Source organism: Tasmannia lanceolata, unplaced genomic scaffold (assembly GCF_043159265.1).
Source record: "Tasmannia lanceolata isolate RefF3 unplaced genomic scaffold, GAP_Taslan_0.1 ptg000005l, whole genome shotgun sequence".
In the NCBI taxonomy this organism is placed as follows: domain Eukaryota; kingdom Viridiplantae; phylum Streptophyta; class Magnoliopsida; order Canellales; family Winteraceae; genus Tasmannia; species Tasmannia lanceolata.
In genome coordinates, this window is record NW_027518682.1 from 20,315,680 (window position 1) to 20,330,764 (window position 15,085).

Sequence of the window (15,085 nt, forward strand, 5' to 3'; positions counted from 1 at the left end):
CTAGTTATCTTGCTTGTTTGTTCTCGTGGAGTTCCACTGCAGGGGATGTTTTACTCTTTGTTTAATCTTACTCATTAGATCATTTGGCATACAAGCTATGGATTTCTAAGGTCTTATTTATTCCTTTGTTTTTTTTTTCTTAATTTTTTTATACAAGGTCATTCCAACATCCCTCGTGCCTTTTGAGGTAGATATGATTTTATCTTGTTTTTTTTCTTTTTCTTTAATATGTCTTGAAGTACCATGCTTCCGTTCAATGCATTTTTTATATATTAACAAGAGAATTGATGGTTCTGATTTGGTCTTCCAGGGTTCTTCAGATCACAATCTTAGAAGTTAGAACTGCATAGATTGCATCTTAACCTGTTTTGGATCTCTTAGTAAATTGTCAATGAAATTCAGTATCATATTATAATCTGGGTAATACAAATTATAAATTGCTTACAGATCACATGGAAGTTTCTAACTCAGGTGAGCTGATCAAGTCGTTGATTCAGAAATAGTAATCCAAGTCAAAACGGGGCTGTCCATTTCAAAATACTTGCCTTCCGATGGAAAATCATAACTTAAACTACTCAAAATGTTGCATACATACTCATTTTTTTTTGGCCCATTGAATAGAGCATTTTAGCAATTGCAATGTTGTAAGTAACCTCCTCATGTATTATTCAAAAAAAAAAGTAACCTCCTCATGTGCTTGATCTGGTTTTATCAGTTTTGAAGCTCTATTCTACTCCCAATAATCTCTAATTATACTGGTTATAAAAAGAAGTTGGTTTACAGAATCCCTCAGTATAGCACTATGTAACTGACATGTGTATGACCTCCAGACCTTTCATTTATAGCGGGTCCCACCATAATGCAGGCAATAGCTGAAAAAATACACTATCAGATTATCCTCACTGACCCATTAGGATCGTCTAATACATGGCACACTAGATGAACAGTCTAGAGCCTATGTATGGTGCTACATTGTGGATACTGTTAAGAGATGTTGAGTTTTACATAGTTTCACATTGGTTGTGTTATGTTATTCAGGTGTGATTATTGGGAAGAGGCCCATCATAGTAATGGAATTCTTGTAACCTCTCTTTCATCCATAGTATATGAGGACTTTATGGAATGTCATGGATTTGAATCCAGTCACAGACCACAAAAGTCTCCCCTTTCCTTTTATTTCCTTCTTTCCAGCTTCTCTCTTCTTCTCTTCCTCATATTTCACGACTTGGTGGTCTTCTCCAAGAGGTATTTCTTTCTTTACTTTAACAGATACAAATTTCTTATTTCTTTAATATCCTTCAAGTGCACCAATGATGTCCCCAGTAACATATTGTATGTATTGTGTGACATATTTTGTTGCCATCAACCACTTAATGAATAATGTTTTTTGATTGACCTTTAAATATTTTTTCCTTTGTCCATCATGGAAGCGGTCAGGTGTTCAAATCTCAGTGGTTGCTCCAGAGCTTGAAGAATGGGAAGAATTCTGTGGGAGCTCTTGTTGTTATTAGGACGAGGGTACAGCGTCGCCTCACCTCAGTCACCGTGCTTCAAAACACAAGCTACAAACGATGGTTGGTAGTTATTATTACCATGGTTTTTCTTTCAACATAAATGAAAAAGGAAAGAAACTACTTGTCACAAGCAAATTGGCATGGTATGGCATGGTATGATTTGCAGAGCCTTCTCTGGCGTCGGTGAATTCAAGTGCCTGAAATCTGAGGTATTGCCACAAAGGACTGATTCATTCACTGGGCGTCTCTGGGTTTTGAAAAAATAGGGTCCTGTTTAGATATTCTAGTATCATAATAGCATTTATGCCCTGGTCGTTTTGGATTTTGAGTCCAAAACTGATTATTGGACTCTAAAAATTAAATACAATTTTGAGTCCACCAATCAGATTTGGACTTGAAATCGATTCTCAAAATCCAAAACGAACAGGGCCTTGGTGGTTCTGGATGTGATCATGAAAGCGGTCAAGAGCACTTCCACAGATACGTTCAAAAACTCAACTTGGAGTATGTTTTCCAACATACCAATTATACTTTAAAGTTGTTTCGCCGTACCTTCCTATGTGCTTGTTTCATTAAATTGAAGGGCGCACTATAAAAAGTTTTTCATGTCAGCAGGTTGAAGAATTTGCTGACCCACTTGGTTAAGAGAAATATCTGCTACTCTTGCATTGTTACTGATCGTTGATGGCTTTTTTTGGCTTGCTTGATATCTTTATTCAAGGCTTAGACCGATGAAGGCTATCATTTTACTGCTGCTAGATCATTCAAATGTTGATTGGAACAAGAGATTAAAATTGGCGCTTGGGGTCGGGCCCGTGCCTCAAGTAGACGGTGCTGTGTGTCACAATCTTGGGGTAAAAAAGATGGCCAATGTCAAAAACTTGATGGGAAAAATCCATTTTTGTGGAAGCAATTAATTTAATTTTGAGAAACAAACAGGGCCTAAGAATGCTATATCCTTGATGTTTCCCGTTGGCAATGAAATACAATACAATTGCATCGGTGATAAAACTGTAGAGTTTATTGAAAAACCTGAGATTTGATGTAGCGATTTATATTGTAATACTTTTGTATTTGTGTGTGTTTCAGTTCAGTGTTTCAATATACTACTCAGCAGGCTTATGGACTAGTAATTCTTCTTCGAGTTGTTAGATTTAAATTGTAGTTGAGAATTAACTCTGCTATTTCTGACATAGTTGGTACCAACACTTGTGCTGTTGATTCATACAGAAGCAGGGTTTAGCCATAAGCCATCTCACAAAAATTCGATTAGCTCCTCTGCAAAGATTTGGACCTTTTGAGCAATGGAGTTTTGCTTGTTGGGTGCGGGCTCTTAATATCTTTTTTTCATGCCGCATGAAGTTTTTGGGGCCGTTAGATTGGTTGGCCCATTCGAGGTGGTATCCAATGGATGGACAGTTTGGATCCCTATAGGCAATGTCATACATAAGGCCCTTGCCGTTTATCTGATAGGGATCTATAGGTTGGATCTCCAAAGGCCCAAAGATCATCTCAACCTGAAAAATTCTAACATCTAGCTTAGGGTTGGCCAACCGGTTCGGTTCTCGGTCCTTGGTTACTTCTTTTTTTTTCGGTTCTCAGTTCCCGGTTCCATGAACCGTAAGAACCGAACTGAACCATGGTACATAGTAGGACCGAACCGAACCGGTCCGGTCCAGTTCTCCAGTTCTAATGGCTAATTACTAATTATAATTTATAAAAACTTTTAATTAAAGTTATAATATAAGTTACTTTCTTATTATAAGAATAGTATTAACTATTACTTATTAATATTATAAGTAATTTATATTAATAAGTATATGTATAATAGAAATATAAAAAATATTATATATATATATATATATATATATTCAAAAGTTCGGTTCTTCATCAGTGGAACCGAACCGGACCCAAAGTATTTTTAAACAGTTCGGTTCCGGTTCGGTTCTTCAGGTCTGGCCACCCCTAATCTTAATCTAGCTCAATGTACAATCCATAAAAAATTGTCTTTTTTTTTTTGTTTCATATCTCATCCCGTGATAATGAATTTAGTTCATATTGGCATTTTGCACGCATCTATTTCAATAGCTGCTCTGCTCTGGTTACAGTTTCTGAGACTCGGTCATTGGATGGACGGCATGAATCCTTATAGGCAAGGTCATGCGTAAGAGTTATACGTTGGATCTCCAAAGTTGCAAAGATCATCATCATCCCAACCTGAAAAATTCTAACATCTAGCTAAATGTACATTTGGTTGTCGAGGATAAACTTTAACACTCATGTTATGAAGGGGTGCTATAATGAGGGCCTATTTGGAAGCTTATTCTCAGTATAGTACTGTGACAATCTCACTCTTATGAAGGACTACTTTTTTTTTAATTGAGAGAGAGTAGACGTTTATGGTTAAGCAAATCCATATTCAAATAAAAGCTGCAGTTCATTAAACTGATGAAGCAAGTAACATAGGATGATGGGAACAAGGTTTGGGAAAGCTACCAAAAATCTCCTACTCTTCATTAGGAGTTACAAGTACGCTACTTCCACTCAGTTTTATTTTAAAAATATGCATGCAAATTATCTAGGAAATTCATTTCCAACAACCAAAGACGGTTTTTTTGAAAAAAGGCAGGTAGGGTGTGTATTTATCAAAATGGTGGAGGTTTAACTGAGACCAGCCTTGAGGACTCGGTGTCGTTGTGCACGAGGACCTGCTATTGAGGGCAAGAACAAATATCCCACTACCTTAAAGCCCCCCCCGCATGGAGTTACAAGCCCACGCAACTGAGCTCGGCGCATGGAAGTCACGTTTGGAAGGATTATAAAGGCGTATATTCTGTTGCTCTCTCCGATGTGGGACTAAAGCTATTAGGGCTTCCAACGTTTTCCCTAGTGAAATTATTAAAACACCCACTCCGTATTGTCAACGTGTGCTTTACTGACGTAGTGGGTTTTCACTAGTAACAAAAAAGGGAAACGTTATCGGCACTCCTTTATTTTGATGATCACACTCCTCACTTTATTAAAAAGAAAGGTATGGCCCGCACCATAGGATGATCCGAACCGTCCATTAGTTGGGCCACAGCCTAAATAGGTTGTGCCTCAAAATCATTTCCATAGGTTGATCCTAACCCTCCGATCTAAAGAGGGATAGGATCAACCATCTAATATTAAGTCCCTCTATAAATCAGAGGGTTAAGATCAACCTATGGAAATGAATTTTGGGGCACAAGCTATTTAGGCTGTGGCCCATCTAATGGACTGTTTGGATCATCCTATGGTGCGGGCCATACCTTACTTTTGTAATAAAGTGAGGAGTGCCTTACTAAAAACTCCATTAGGATCATCTATAAAAACTGAAGGGCGCCCTTGCAAGCCCCCAATGGACAATCCACTCCTTGGAGGTATTCCAAGCAAAACAGCCAAGTAGACAGGGCTCTCCAATCATATGGAGTGGGCCTTACAGTACTCTTTTGGAAAATACTGGATTATCCAGCACACACATGTTATGTGCGGATATCAGTAGCCATCTTTAAATTCTTTTTACACAGAAGAAAGATTGCGTCAACACTATTTTGCTCGTTTTCAGGAGACAAATGCCATCTATGTGCGAAGTTTTTCATAGAAATCCACTCCCCAGACACTGACTACCTGAGAGAAGGTAACCTTAGAAATTTGCTCTCTACTGAGGAAAGTAGGGCCGGAGGGATTTGCTATGGACCATTGAACAAGGCATTTCGCGGACCGGCTGTTACATGAGAGAGCAACCACCCCATATGAATTAAATAAATAAGACAAAATCTGAGCATATGTGGCTGCTCTTTCATGCAACAGCCGTCCGCAAAGTGCCTTCTAAGATGGTCCCCAGCAAATCCCAACTAGAAAATAAGAAAAAATGTTTAAGGTAGCTTAGTAAGAGCAAAAGAACAGGAACGAATCAAGACGGGGCCAAATTTGAAAGAAATCAAATACACGGTTTTGAAAGCAACATGATCGCCGTTATAATGTTGAAATGATAAAACCGGCCTTCATTTACCAGGGCCACCTCCTTTAGTGGGTTTATGAGTTGTGACCAACGAAAATAGCCATAAAATGATAAAAACAAGAACAGGGTGCGAACATGGCTAACTTAAAACAGGGAGAGTGTTTACCATCAGCCTTAAAATAAAAGGAATAATGAGAAGTAGAAACTTCAAAATGGACCCAGAATTAGAAACATCCAAATATTATGATAAATAAAGGAATAAGATTCAACAGCTTGAGATGGTTGTAAAGAGTCAATCTCCAAGAAATTTCCGTTTCTTCGTGGTGTTCATGTAAGGTCGGAGGACCCACTCGTTCTGGGCTTCATTTTTATCAACAGTCCCCAATTTGATCTGCCACCCAAAAGAGACAACGGGAAAAAGGATCAGTCAGTCACCACATATCCTTGAACTTAAAGAGTTAAGACACTACCAAAAGTCATTGCTAAGCCATCAATGCATGTGAATATGTCATTTTATTGTAGGTATAAAAATTTGATGCTTCCACTCGTTGGCATTATCCAACAAGGTAAACATAGATGCAATACAAGCGGTCCATTGATGCACAGACAGATTCTAATTCTCTCCTTACTTTAAAAGTTGAGGACTAAGAGATAAAATAAACAATTACTGACGTGTGGTCGCAGGGTATTTTGTCAAATAGGTAAAGATAAGAGCACCAAGGGAAGAGATACCCTTAAATTAGGCATGATAACCATGCCAGTTTGTCCTATGTATAGTAAAGTAAAATCAAAACAAATAAGAGGGGAGGGAAAAAAAAAGGCAATATTTAACATGAAGAGGAAAAAAGGGCAAAAATTAGCAGGAAGAGGGCCAAATCACCCAAACCAGATGGCCTTCCCATGGCTTTTTATCAAATTTTTGGGAAGGACAAAGAGGACTTGTGTGGCACAGCGACCTGCAAGGACTAGGGAAGCCTGCATCAGCTCCAGGGGAGGGGGCTGTGGCACTTGCACCAATTCATGAGGGGACCGTTCCACCAGCAGGATGGCACTTAATTTAAAGAAACTACTGGCCTAATCGGGCTGTGGCACTTGCACTTGGCGAGGGGATCCAAATCCCACATCAGCTCCAGGCGAGGGGGCTGTGGCACTTGCACCAATTCATGAGGGGACCGTTCCACCAGCAGGATGGCATTTAATTTAAAGAAACTACTAGCCTAATTGGAAGAAAATGATCTTGGATAGGATAGAATGGAAGAAAATGATCTACGTAGACGAACCCAACTAGAGCGAGGATTAGAGCTGGGTAGATTCCTTTCACCTTCTTCATGAAATTTTTCTAAAGGATTCATTTAGCCGACCTCAACTAGTTTGGGACAAAGGCTTTGTTGAGTTGAGTTGAGTTGTACTGGCCTAATCGGATATTTTAAAAGAATGAGCATAAACATTGGCAAATGATATTTCCATCACCTTTCTCAGCATTTCAACACCCTTTTGTTTGTCTTTTCTTGAAAATGACTCTATTTACAGGAAACAACAAACAAAAGGTAGAAATGCAACCATGTTTAAAAAAAGGTCAAACAAGAGCTGGAAATGCTGGAAAAGTAGGTGGAAACATCATTCCCATTTTGGGAACAAAATTAATTATAATTTAACTGAACAGTCAGCTGGTCACCTGATAAAGCCGCAACTCGAAGCGGGGACCAATCTCCTTCAGTTCAATTGATTTAGGACCCCCGTGTTTCTCATATACATGATGCCTGCATATATTTAACAGCATAAAATACTGAGCCACTGCTGGAGTTATAATGCTAAAATGACTTCTAACAGAATGTTTGGGAAAAGTAAAAATCAACATGAAATGGCTGAAAATAGCATATTACTGGAATCCATGTCAATAAAACACAATTTGATGCCTCCGGTCAGAATTAAACCTGAATGAGATGTAATCAGATTGGTTGGCCAAAGTGATAATACGTTTTGAATCTGGTTTGGGTACTGGAAAAAGATGCTTTAGAATGTTTGCAGTCCTTTCACCGAGCTGTCATAAATCAAAGCATCCAATGTGACTATATAAGTTAGTATACAAGTTATCACCTATCAGTTTCTTAATGGAAAAAACTCTAAGCAGTTAGTCATCTATAAAACAGATAATAAATCCCACTGAATACTTGAGGAATAACATTCAGACAATCGAAGCAAATTCAGTTTTTCTTTTTTTTCAATGAATGATAAACTAAAAAACAATCGGAGTATATTCAGTAAAACCCATTATGTTAAATAAGAAAACACTCATAAAATAGTCAAATGACAACAACCATACACAGGTTTTCCAATTGAATGGAAAGTGCACCATGAACTTTGAGAAAAGAAATGGGGAACGAATCAGCACCCCCTGTTTCAATATTAGCACACATCACTGTAAACTTCTCAGGTTAGCTGCATAGCTTTTTGGGAATTCTAACAGCCAAGAGAAGAATAGATGAGTGTCAATATTAAAACAAGTGCAGATATCCTTGAATGTATCTCTCATTATGTTTTATAGTATTTTCAGATATTTTTATTAGCAATGGAAGAAAGATGCATAAGCTAAATCAAAACATGACGGAATGTGAACGGAATTTTCAGTACAACGATAAGGTATCATGAGTTCATGACACCATCCTTAGCAAGCAAAACTGCTATCTCTTTTGGCCTTTATGTCAACATGAAGGAAACTCCCTAAATATCTCAAGGCTTCCCTAAATATTCAACAAGTCTACATGAAAATGGACCAATCCTGTTTGCCCGACGAATGGTTTTAATTTTTAAATGATTTTCCTTCAGCCATTAATAGGACCAAAGAACAAATAGAAAATAATTCGGAACCTTTAAAGTTGAAGATGTACTCCGGAATCTCTAACATCTAATAGCTATTCTAAGCCAACTTTAACTCTAAGGTATCCCCAGAACCAGCCAGTCCCATGTTGCCTAAAGAAGTGTCCCCAGTGTTCAATGTGGATGCCCTTGATACTGATAGTGAACTCTTCCATCTCTAACTAGTACAAGGGTAATTACCCTTTCTTGGCAAAATGTGCTCATCACTCATTGGATCATCGACTTTAAAGGCAACAATGATCTTCTGAAATCCAAACTAGAGCTCAATAAATAAATTTCTTATAACCCCCTCCATGACCATAATTAACTTGCCTCCTTAATGTTGAAGATTTTAGTATTGTAATCCTATGTACTTCAAAGAATCAAACCATCATTTAAAAAAAAGAATCCTACGTAATTCAAAGAATCACAACGAAAAGCAAATTCCAAAAGAGTTGGCTCCTATCTAACAAGCTAAGACCCAGCTATTAAAGGCATCCCCAGCCATTGCAATCAGAATCTACACCGTGTAAACAAGGATAAAAATAAGTCTCATGCCTAGCTAGCAAAGTGGAAATGGAGGTGGTACTCCACCGTCTCCTCCATTGACTGACATCAAAATTGAAACTCCATTGACTGACACCTGAAAAGTGAAAATTGAAGCTGGACCGAACGATCCATTGGCACATATAGTTCATGGGAGAAAAAACGAATCACTTATTTATGAAAGTTGAAACATATTGACTGACAGATGAAATTTGAAACATACTGAATTTTCCATGATGGAAGTGATGACCAACATGGTCACCTAGCAATCAAGGATATGTCAATTTCTCCTGAAAGATGCTATACAAAGTTACAAAGCACTACATTGGCGAGCATTTTACAGAATGATGAAAGTGAGAATTGACCCTAGCTTTGCCCATACCAGATTCTGACAAGGGATGTAGATCCATTCCAAGAAATATTTAAGACTGATTGGACATGGACTCATCCAATGGTCTAGAGTCTAGACAAGTTTGAGATGTCTTGTCAATGGTCAAATTGCATAAGTCGAACAAGTTTTTCATACTTTTGCTGGTGTTTTCAAGTTACTGATTTGACTCGGCAGACCCAAGACTGGTTCAACTAGCTGTAGAAATGCCTGACAAAATACTCACCGTTCCAATTTTCTCATGCACGATAGTTCTAGTTAATTGTGCAAGGTGAAGTTGTGTTGCTGAGAACTAAGGTTGTGCAGATCAAGAGTATAAAGATTGTGATACATTTCTATTAGAAATCTTAAACTAACAGTATCTGCCTTCTACAACCAGTTCCATAGAAGAAGGGAAACTTTGGCAAATATATGGCTACCTAAGCATCTAGCTAGGGAAATGGTATTAAATTTCGGCTGCTACATAAAGAAATCTACTTGGATTCGGAAAAACACTAGAATTTGTCTAAAACCCTGACAAAAATTAACTCCAGTCACAAAAAAGAGAAGAACAACAAGATTTCTTTAAGATATTTCTAAGAATCTTACCAAGATTTCGATCGTGATTTCGAACCGAAATGTTTACGTCATTTTACAAGATTTTGGATGAAATTTTGTACCGAAACTGAAAAATATCGGTTTCGCTAATGATCAGAACTGAAACCGAAACCAAAATTTAACGCATTGACTAGGGATGCAACTTGGGTTGGGTTGGGTTGTGTTTTTCTGAAAAAGAAGAATTGTATTTAACGTGAACTACAGCACATTTCTAGGTAAACGCTCAATCAAAAAAAATCGACCCAAACAGCAGCCCTAACTCTACCAAAAACTTCCAAACATTTCTAAGTTGTTATTAGGTCAACTTCCTAACAAGGACTGGGACAAGAACTAGGGATAATATGCAGAAGTTGAGATGACCAACTCATGCAAGATGATGACACAAATTAGAAAATAAGACAATATTTCATAGGTCAAGTGATTTCAAAGAACCCTCCATTACCATGCAATCTTCAAAGGGAAAAAGTGAACCGAGATCCTGCCTAGGGTCCTACATTTAAATCCAATAAGAATAATGGTGTTATACCCCCCCCAACCACCCCCTGACACACAGACATACACATACAGACACAATTCAGTTGTAAAGGGAAAGACCTCGGACCATAGTTAGCAAGATGTCATTCGGAGGGGAGAAAAAAGAAAAGAAACTTATTTTAGGGAAAAAGAAGGGAGGTTTATCGCACTGAGGAAGTCAAGTTTAGAGTGGAGGGTCATTCAGTTGTCTTTCAGAACATGTACCGATCGGCTGATTCTGAGGCCGATCATCTTGCCCATTCTAGGGCTGCCCGGATGGAGCTTTAGACTTTCAACTTCCTTCTTTCTTGGCAGAGGGGTTGCATTGCTTTCTCCCTTTTTTGCTTGCTTTCTTTTTTGTTTGTTTGAACCATCTTGGTCGCCTTGTTACCCTTTTAAGTTATTATTATAATGTCATTAAAAAAAAGTATTGTTCACATTTTTGGCTGTTTAAAAGCCCTAGTGAAAAAAGGAGTCCCATAGAATAATTTCATCATCGCACCAAAATTTAAACTTGATGCTATATAAGGCTTTCCCCAGAAACTAGCAAGCTTTCAGTGGTGCCCAATAACCACTCGAATGACAGCGAAAGATAAGAACTGGACCTTTTCATCGGAGCTATGAATAGAAATCACATTTGTACCTTACTAGAAAGATTGTGAATAATTAGATGGGGGTAAGCTTCAGACATTGTTCCCATAGCCTTCTTATCTTTAATGTCATGTCTCGTCACCTGTAGGTTAACCATAGATCAGGGTACCATTTCAAAAAAAAAACATAGATAAGGGTCTGTGCTATATCAAACCGGTTGAAAATGACCTCCAAATTAAATAAGAAAGAATTCAACTGCATACCACATTGAGCAATCCAAAGTACGCTGTCGGACCAAATGGCAAATGGCATACAGTCAAACCATCTGGTTCACCACGATGCTCATGCACAAAGATAACATCTGTGAAATCATGTGCACGGCACGTTTCAATAATTTCAGAGACAACCTGCAAAAGAGTCAGGAATAAAAGTTCGAAGTTTATTCTATAACAGAGTCAAATGTAAAAGCCCAAGATCCAATCGAAATTACGTAAATAGTCAGTGGAAATGAGATAAATTCCAAGAAGGAATCCTTCAAATTTGGATGTATATCAGGTAAGCATGAGACCTTGAAAAAAAAAAATGGACTGTTATATTTCACCCTATGCAAATGCTCCATTATGCTTCTAATCAGTTCAAACTTTGATGAACTTTGTAATAGTTACTTTTGAAACAAAGAAATGGAATAAGGCAAAGAAATCTTCACAAAAAGTATACAAAGAGAAGTAGGACAGAAAATTTGATTCTCCCACAATACAGAAGGAATGAATGACACTCTTGGGACTGATAGTTGTCTAAAGGAAACTTGGATGCAGCAATACAGCGCCACACAAAAGCAGAATACTTCAATGTTAAGTATAAAATCTGCACAGTATACATATTGTACCCATGTGTAGTACACTTTCCACCTCACATTCAAATTGACGAAAAGGTTGATCAACACATACAGAGGTTGAAGCATCCAAAGATCATACAAACATATGAAAGCTGAATCTGCTTCTGTTCATGAACCAGATTTGAACCAGATTTGATCCAGATTTTGGATATTTTGATCAAGATATAATGGAGGCAGAAAGTTCCGCTGTCAACACAAGTCAGAGAAGTGAGAAGTCACACAAAATGGGATGGAACTTATGTTTCTAAGTTTTAGCAATTTCCTATTACTGTTATTTTTCAAGGAAGAATATGTATTTGGGACTCTTATCTTTTATGTTCTATAAGAGTGTTATTTTTGTTTTCCGTCCATGGCGACAGTGACTCTAAGGAAAAGTGGTCGACAATAGTTGGGCTTTAAAAGTGGCGCTAAAACTGATAAAAGGGGGACTTTTTATTAATGATTTGAGAAAGTGAGTATTGGACGTGAAAAAAGAAAAAAAGGCAGTTCGTCAGTTCTTCTGCAGGTTTCTTTATGCTCCTGACACCTGATTTGTAGGTGTGGACAACCAGCTCTAGATTAACTTTTCTGCACAAGTGTTTGTTTAGACTTGAGGGAAGTTGATGTATTTTGTGTGTATCAAGTGCTACCGCATCGTCTCTTGAGACAGATTTCAAACCGAATTAACTCTTTTCTTTTTTCAAAAAACAGAAACTTCATTACAAAAAGAATAAGTAAAAATGGGGCAAAGGTCGTCTAATTGACAATGCCCTCTTAACGACATCTGTCCTCCAGGAATAGAGTTGGCCATAGCATTGGAAGCACTTTTTCTTGAGACAATAAATGAATTTATTAGAAAAGGAACGAAATTACAGTAGGGGCAAGATGCTACCCTACTGCCAACAACTCTAAGAACCACCCTCTTTAGCCAAGAAACAGGCAAATAATACTGCCCCACGTTCAGTTTTTTGTCAATTCTCTCATACTAGATTCCCCAAAGTTGCATTGTGCAAGTAGAATCCAAAATACATTGCATGACATCTTTCACTTTTTAGTGTTCCAGATTAAGTCGATAACAAGTCTACTGATATTGGCACTACCATGTTTTAATAATTGCACAAACTCAGCTTGTCTTTTCTATTTTAATTAGCTTCTAAGAACTTTTAGGGAGCTGTAATAACCTTTGACAGCTGTTTAAATAACAAAAGACAATATGAGTTGGTGCAATTATTAAAATATGGTAGTGCCAATATCAGTAGCCTATATGTGTGTGTGTGTGTGTGTGTGTGTGATGAAATCTATACAAAGCAAAGTAAGAAGTCAAAATCTGAAGCTGATTTAGAAACAAAATGTTATAAAGATGGCAACAAATAATCACACCAATTAAAAATAAATAAAACATAAAAAGGTACAGGGAAAATAGAATTCGCTAACCTGACCACCGCGGTTCATTCTTTGTGCGTTAGGAAAAACAATTTTCAGCTCCTGAGACAAATTAAAATAAAAAATCAGAAGTTAAAAACCAAAAAAAATCACTGCCCAGAATATCAATGATTTACGAAGAAAAGTAGGGATCAGGGATAGAGAAACCTTCACAAACTGAGTAAGGGGGGCGCTCGGATCACGAGAGGTAGTTAACAAAATTTTTGGGTCCCTTTCTGTTGCATTGGCATACTCATCATCAATGTGAGTCTTCGGCACTAAATACATGCAATACACCAGAAACAGCATGTCAGCTTGATGAACATTCAAATGTCTCAATATGGTGAATAGATTATTATACAAATCTGCGATTCAACCAGCATCCTTCAGCTCTCACTAATTGAGTAAGAAGGCTTAAATCCACACAAGCTATTTCGCATTTAATAAGTTTATCTGCTCTTAACTCACATGAGACTAAATTTCAAAGCTAATACAGAAAATCAACTCCTCTAACAAAGTTCTTTTTTTTCCTCTCTTACTGCATTAGCAAATCTAACATTTGCAAATAAGTAATTTAAATTGCAGGCATGTATAGAAAAAGGGAAAAGAATGTGATATTCATGGCAATAAAGCCATGGTGCAGAAACTTAGAAACACAATCCAGTAAAGGCAAAGTTGCTGCGTTTGACTCATTTAAGGTGAGGATCCCAAGCAATTTTTAGATATGACTCAATCCAAAACCCCTTTGAGCTGAATTTGACTGAAATGTATTACAATATTCTACAGATAGATCTATTCATTAATCAAGAAGGTACCAATGCATTTTGAATGACATGAAACAGAGAATAAAAGAAGGAAGAGACAGACTGACCTGCTGTCTGTTCATCCTCGAGATCGATTTCTTTACGCAGTGCCGCCTCTTCGTTTCGGAGCTCGGTGGGAATCGGCTTTCCTTCTGTGTAATTGGAACATTAAAATCGATTGAGAGAACTAACGAACAAGGAAATAAACAGGAAACATACATAGAGAGACAGATTTGAAATTTGTTACCTTCAAGAGCTTCTTTGATTTTTCGCTTCTTCTCGTAGAGCAAACGCTCTTTTCCTTCTAAACTCTTCCTATATATGTACTCTCTCCTCAGTCGTATATTTCTTCTCAACATGTTGTTACTATCAGGATCTCTCTCTCTCCTTTTCCCTTTTTTTTCCTCCCTCTGCGCTTTTAGCCTAAACAGAAACCTTATTTATCCTCCTTCTTCTTCCTCCGACAAGAATAAAAAACCCTAGTTCCCTTCTCTGCACCCGAAAAAGACAAAAAAAAGAAAGAAAAGAAGAAGGTTTCTTCCTCCAACCCGAAACCCTAGCTGAGCAAAGAAGATGTTTTGACGTTCGTTGTTTTAGTCGGGGGCAGGTTCCGTAGTCCGCGGGATATTCGTGAAATGAATTCCTCTCATTCACATTGGTTCCTAGAGAATGACAAGGACGGGACCCACACACATTTATATCATTATTCATTAGGGCGCGACCTCATGGTAATGCAATGCAGCACTTCTACTACTGTATAGTGGGTCCCACGTTTGATTGATCCTAAACGTCCATGGCTTGCCATAATCTGAAACGAACAGGACCTTAGGAAGGAGTATCAATCTTTGGCTCGTACAAGGGACCATACGGGGGCATGCACGTGAGATCGAGACCATAGATCTTGTAGAACAGGGGTTGGGCCCATAGCTCTATTGGTTAAGGCTTTGTATAGGGGTGTCAATGGACCTAGACAGTCCGATGGATAGTCCGAATCCAAAC

The 15,085-nt window shown here is 37.9% G+C and overlaps 1 protein-coding gene across 1 annotated transcript; it reads right to left on the reverse strand.

Annotated features, from left to right (window-relative positions):
• Positions 1–5,621: 5,621 nt before the first annotated feature.
• Positions 5,622–14,672, reverse strand: IMP4 (Ribosomal RNA processing Brix domain protein). Its single transcript, XM_077380195.1, has 9 exons — positions 14,334–14,672; positions 14,155–14,238; positions 13,452–13,561; positions 13,296–13,346; positions 11,251–11,394; positions 11,040–11,129; positions 7,431–7,537; positions 7,172–7,256; positions 5,622–5,887 (listed from the first exon to the last, which is right to left on the reverse strand). The coding sequence occupies exons 1-9, from the start codon at positions 14,443–14,445 to the stop codon at positions 5,789–5,791; spliced, it is 882 nt and encodes a 293-aa protein (XP_077236310.1). The 5' UTR covers positions 14,446–14,672; the 3' UTR covers positions 5,622–5,788.
• Between the last annotated feature and the right edge of the window lie 413 nt (positions 14,673–15,085).

What these genes read in the sequence shown, in the direction of transcription:
- IMP4 (XM_077380195.1), bottom strand. Translation starts at nt 14,445, where the DNA reads ATGTTGAGAAGAAATATACGACTGAGGAGAGAGTACATATATAGGAAG. An exon ending in AATCAAAGAAGCTCTTGAAG is followed by an intron (nt 14,239 to 14,333) that starts GTAACAAATTTC and finishes CCAATTACACAG; the next exon opens with AAGGAAAGCCGATTCCCACC. An exon ending in GAATGAACCGCGGTGGTCAG is followed by an intron (nt 11,395 to 13,295) that starts GTTAGCGAATTC and finishes ACTCTTTTGCAG; the next exon opens with GTTGTCTCTGAAATTATTGA.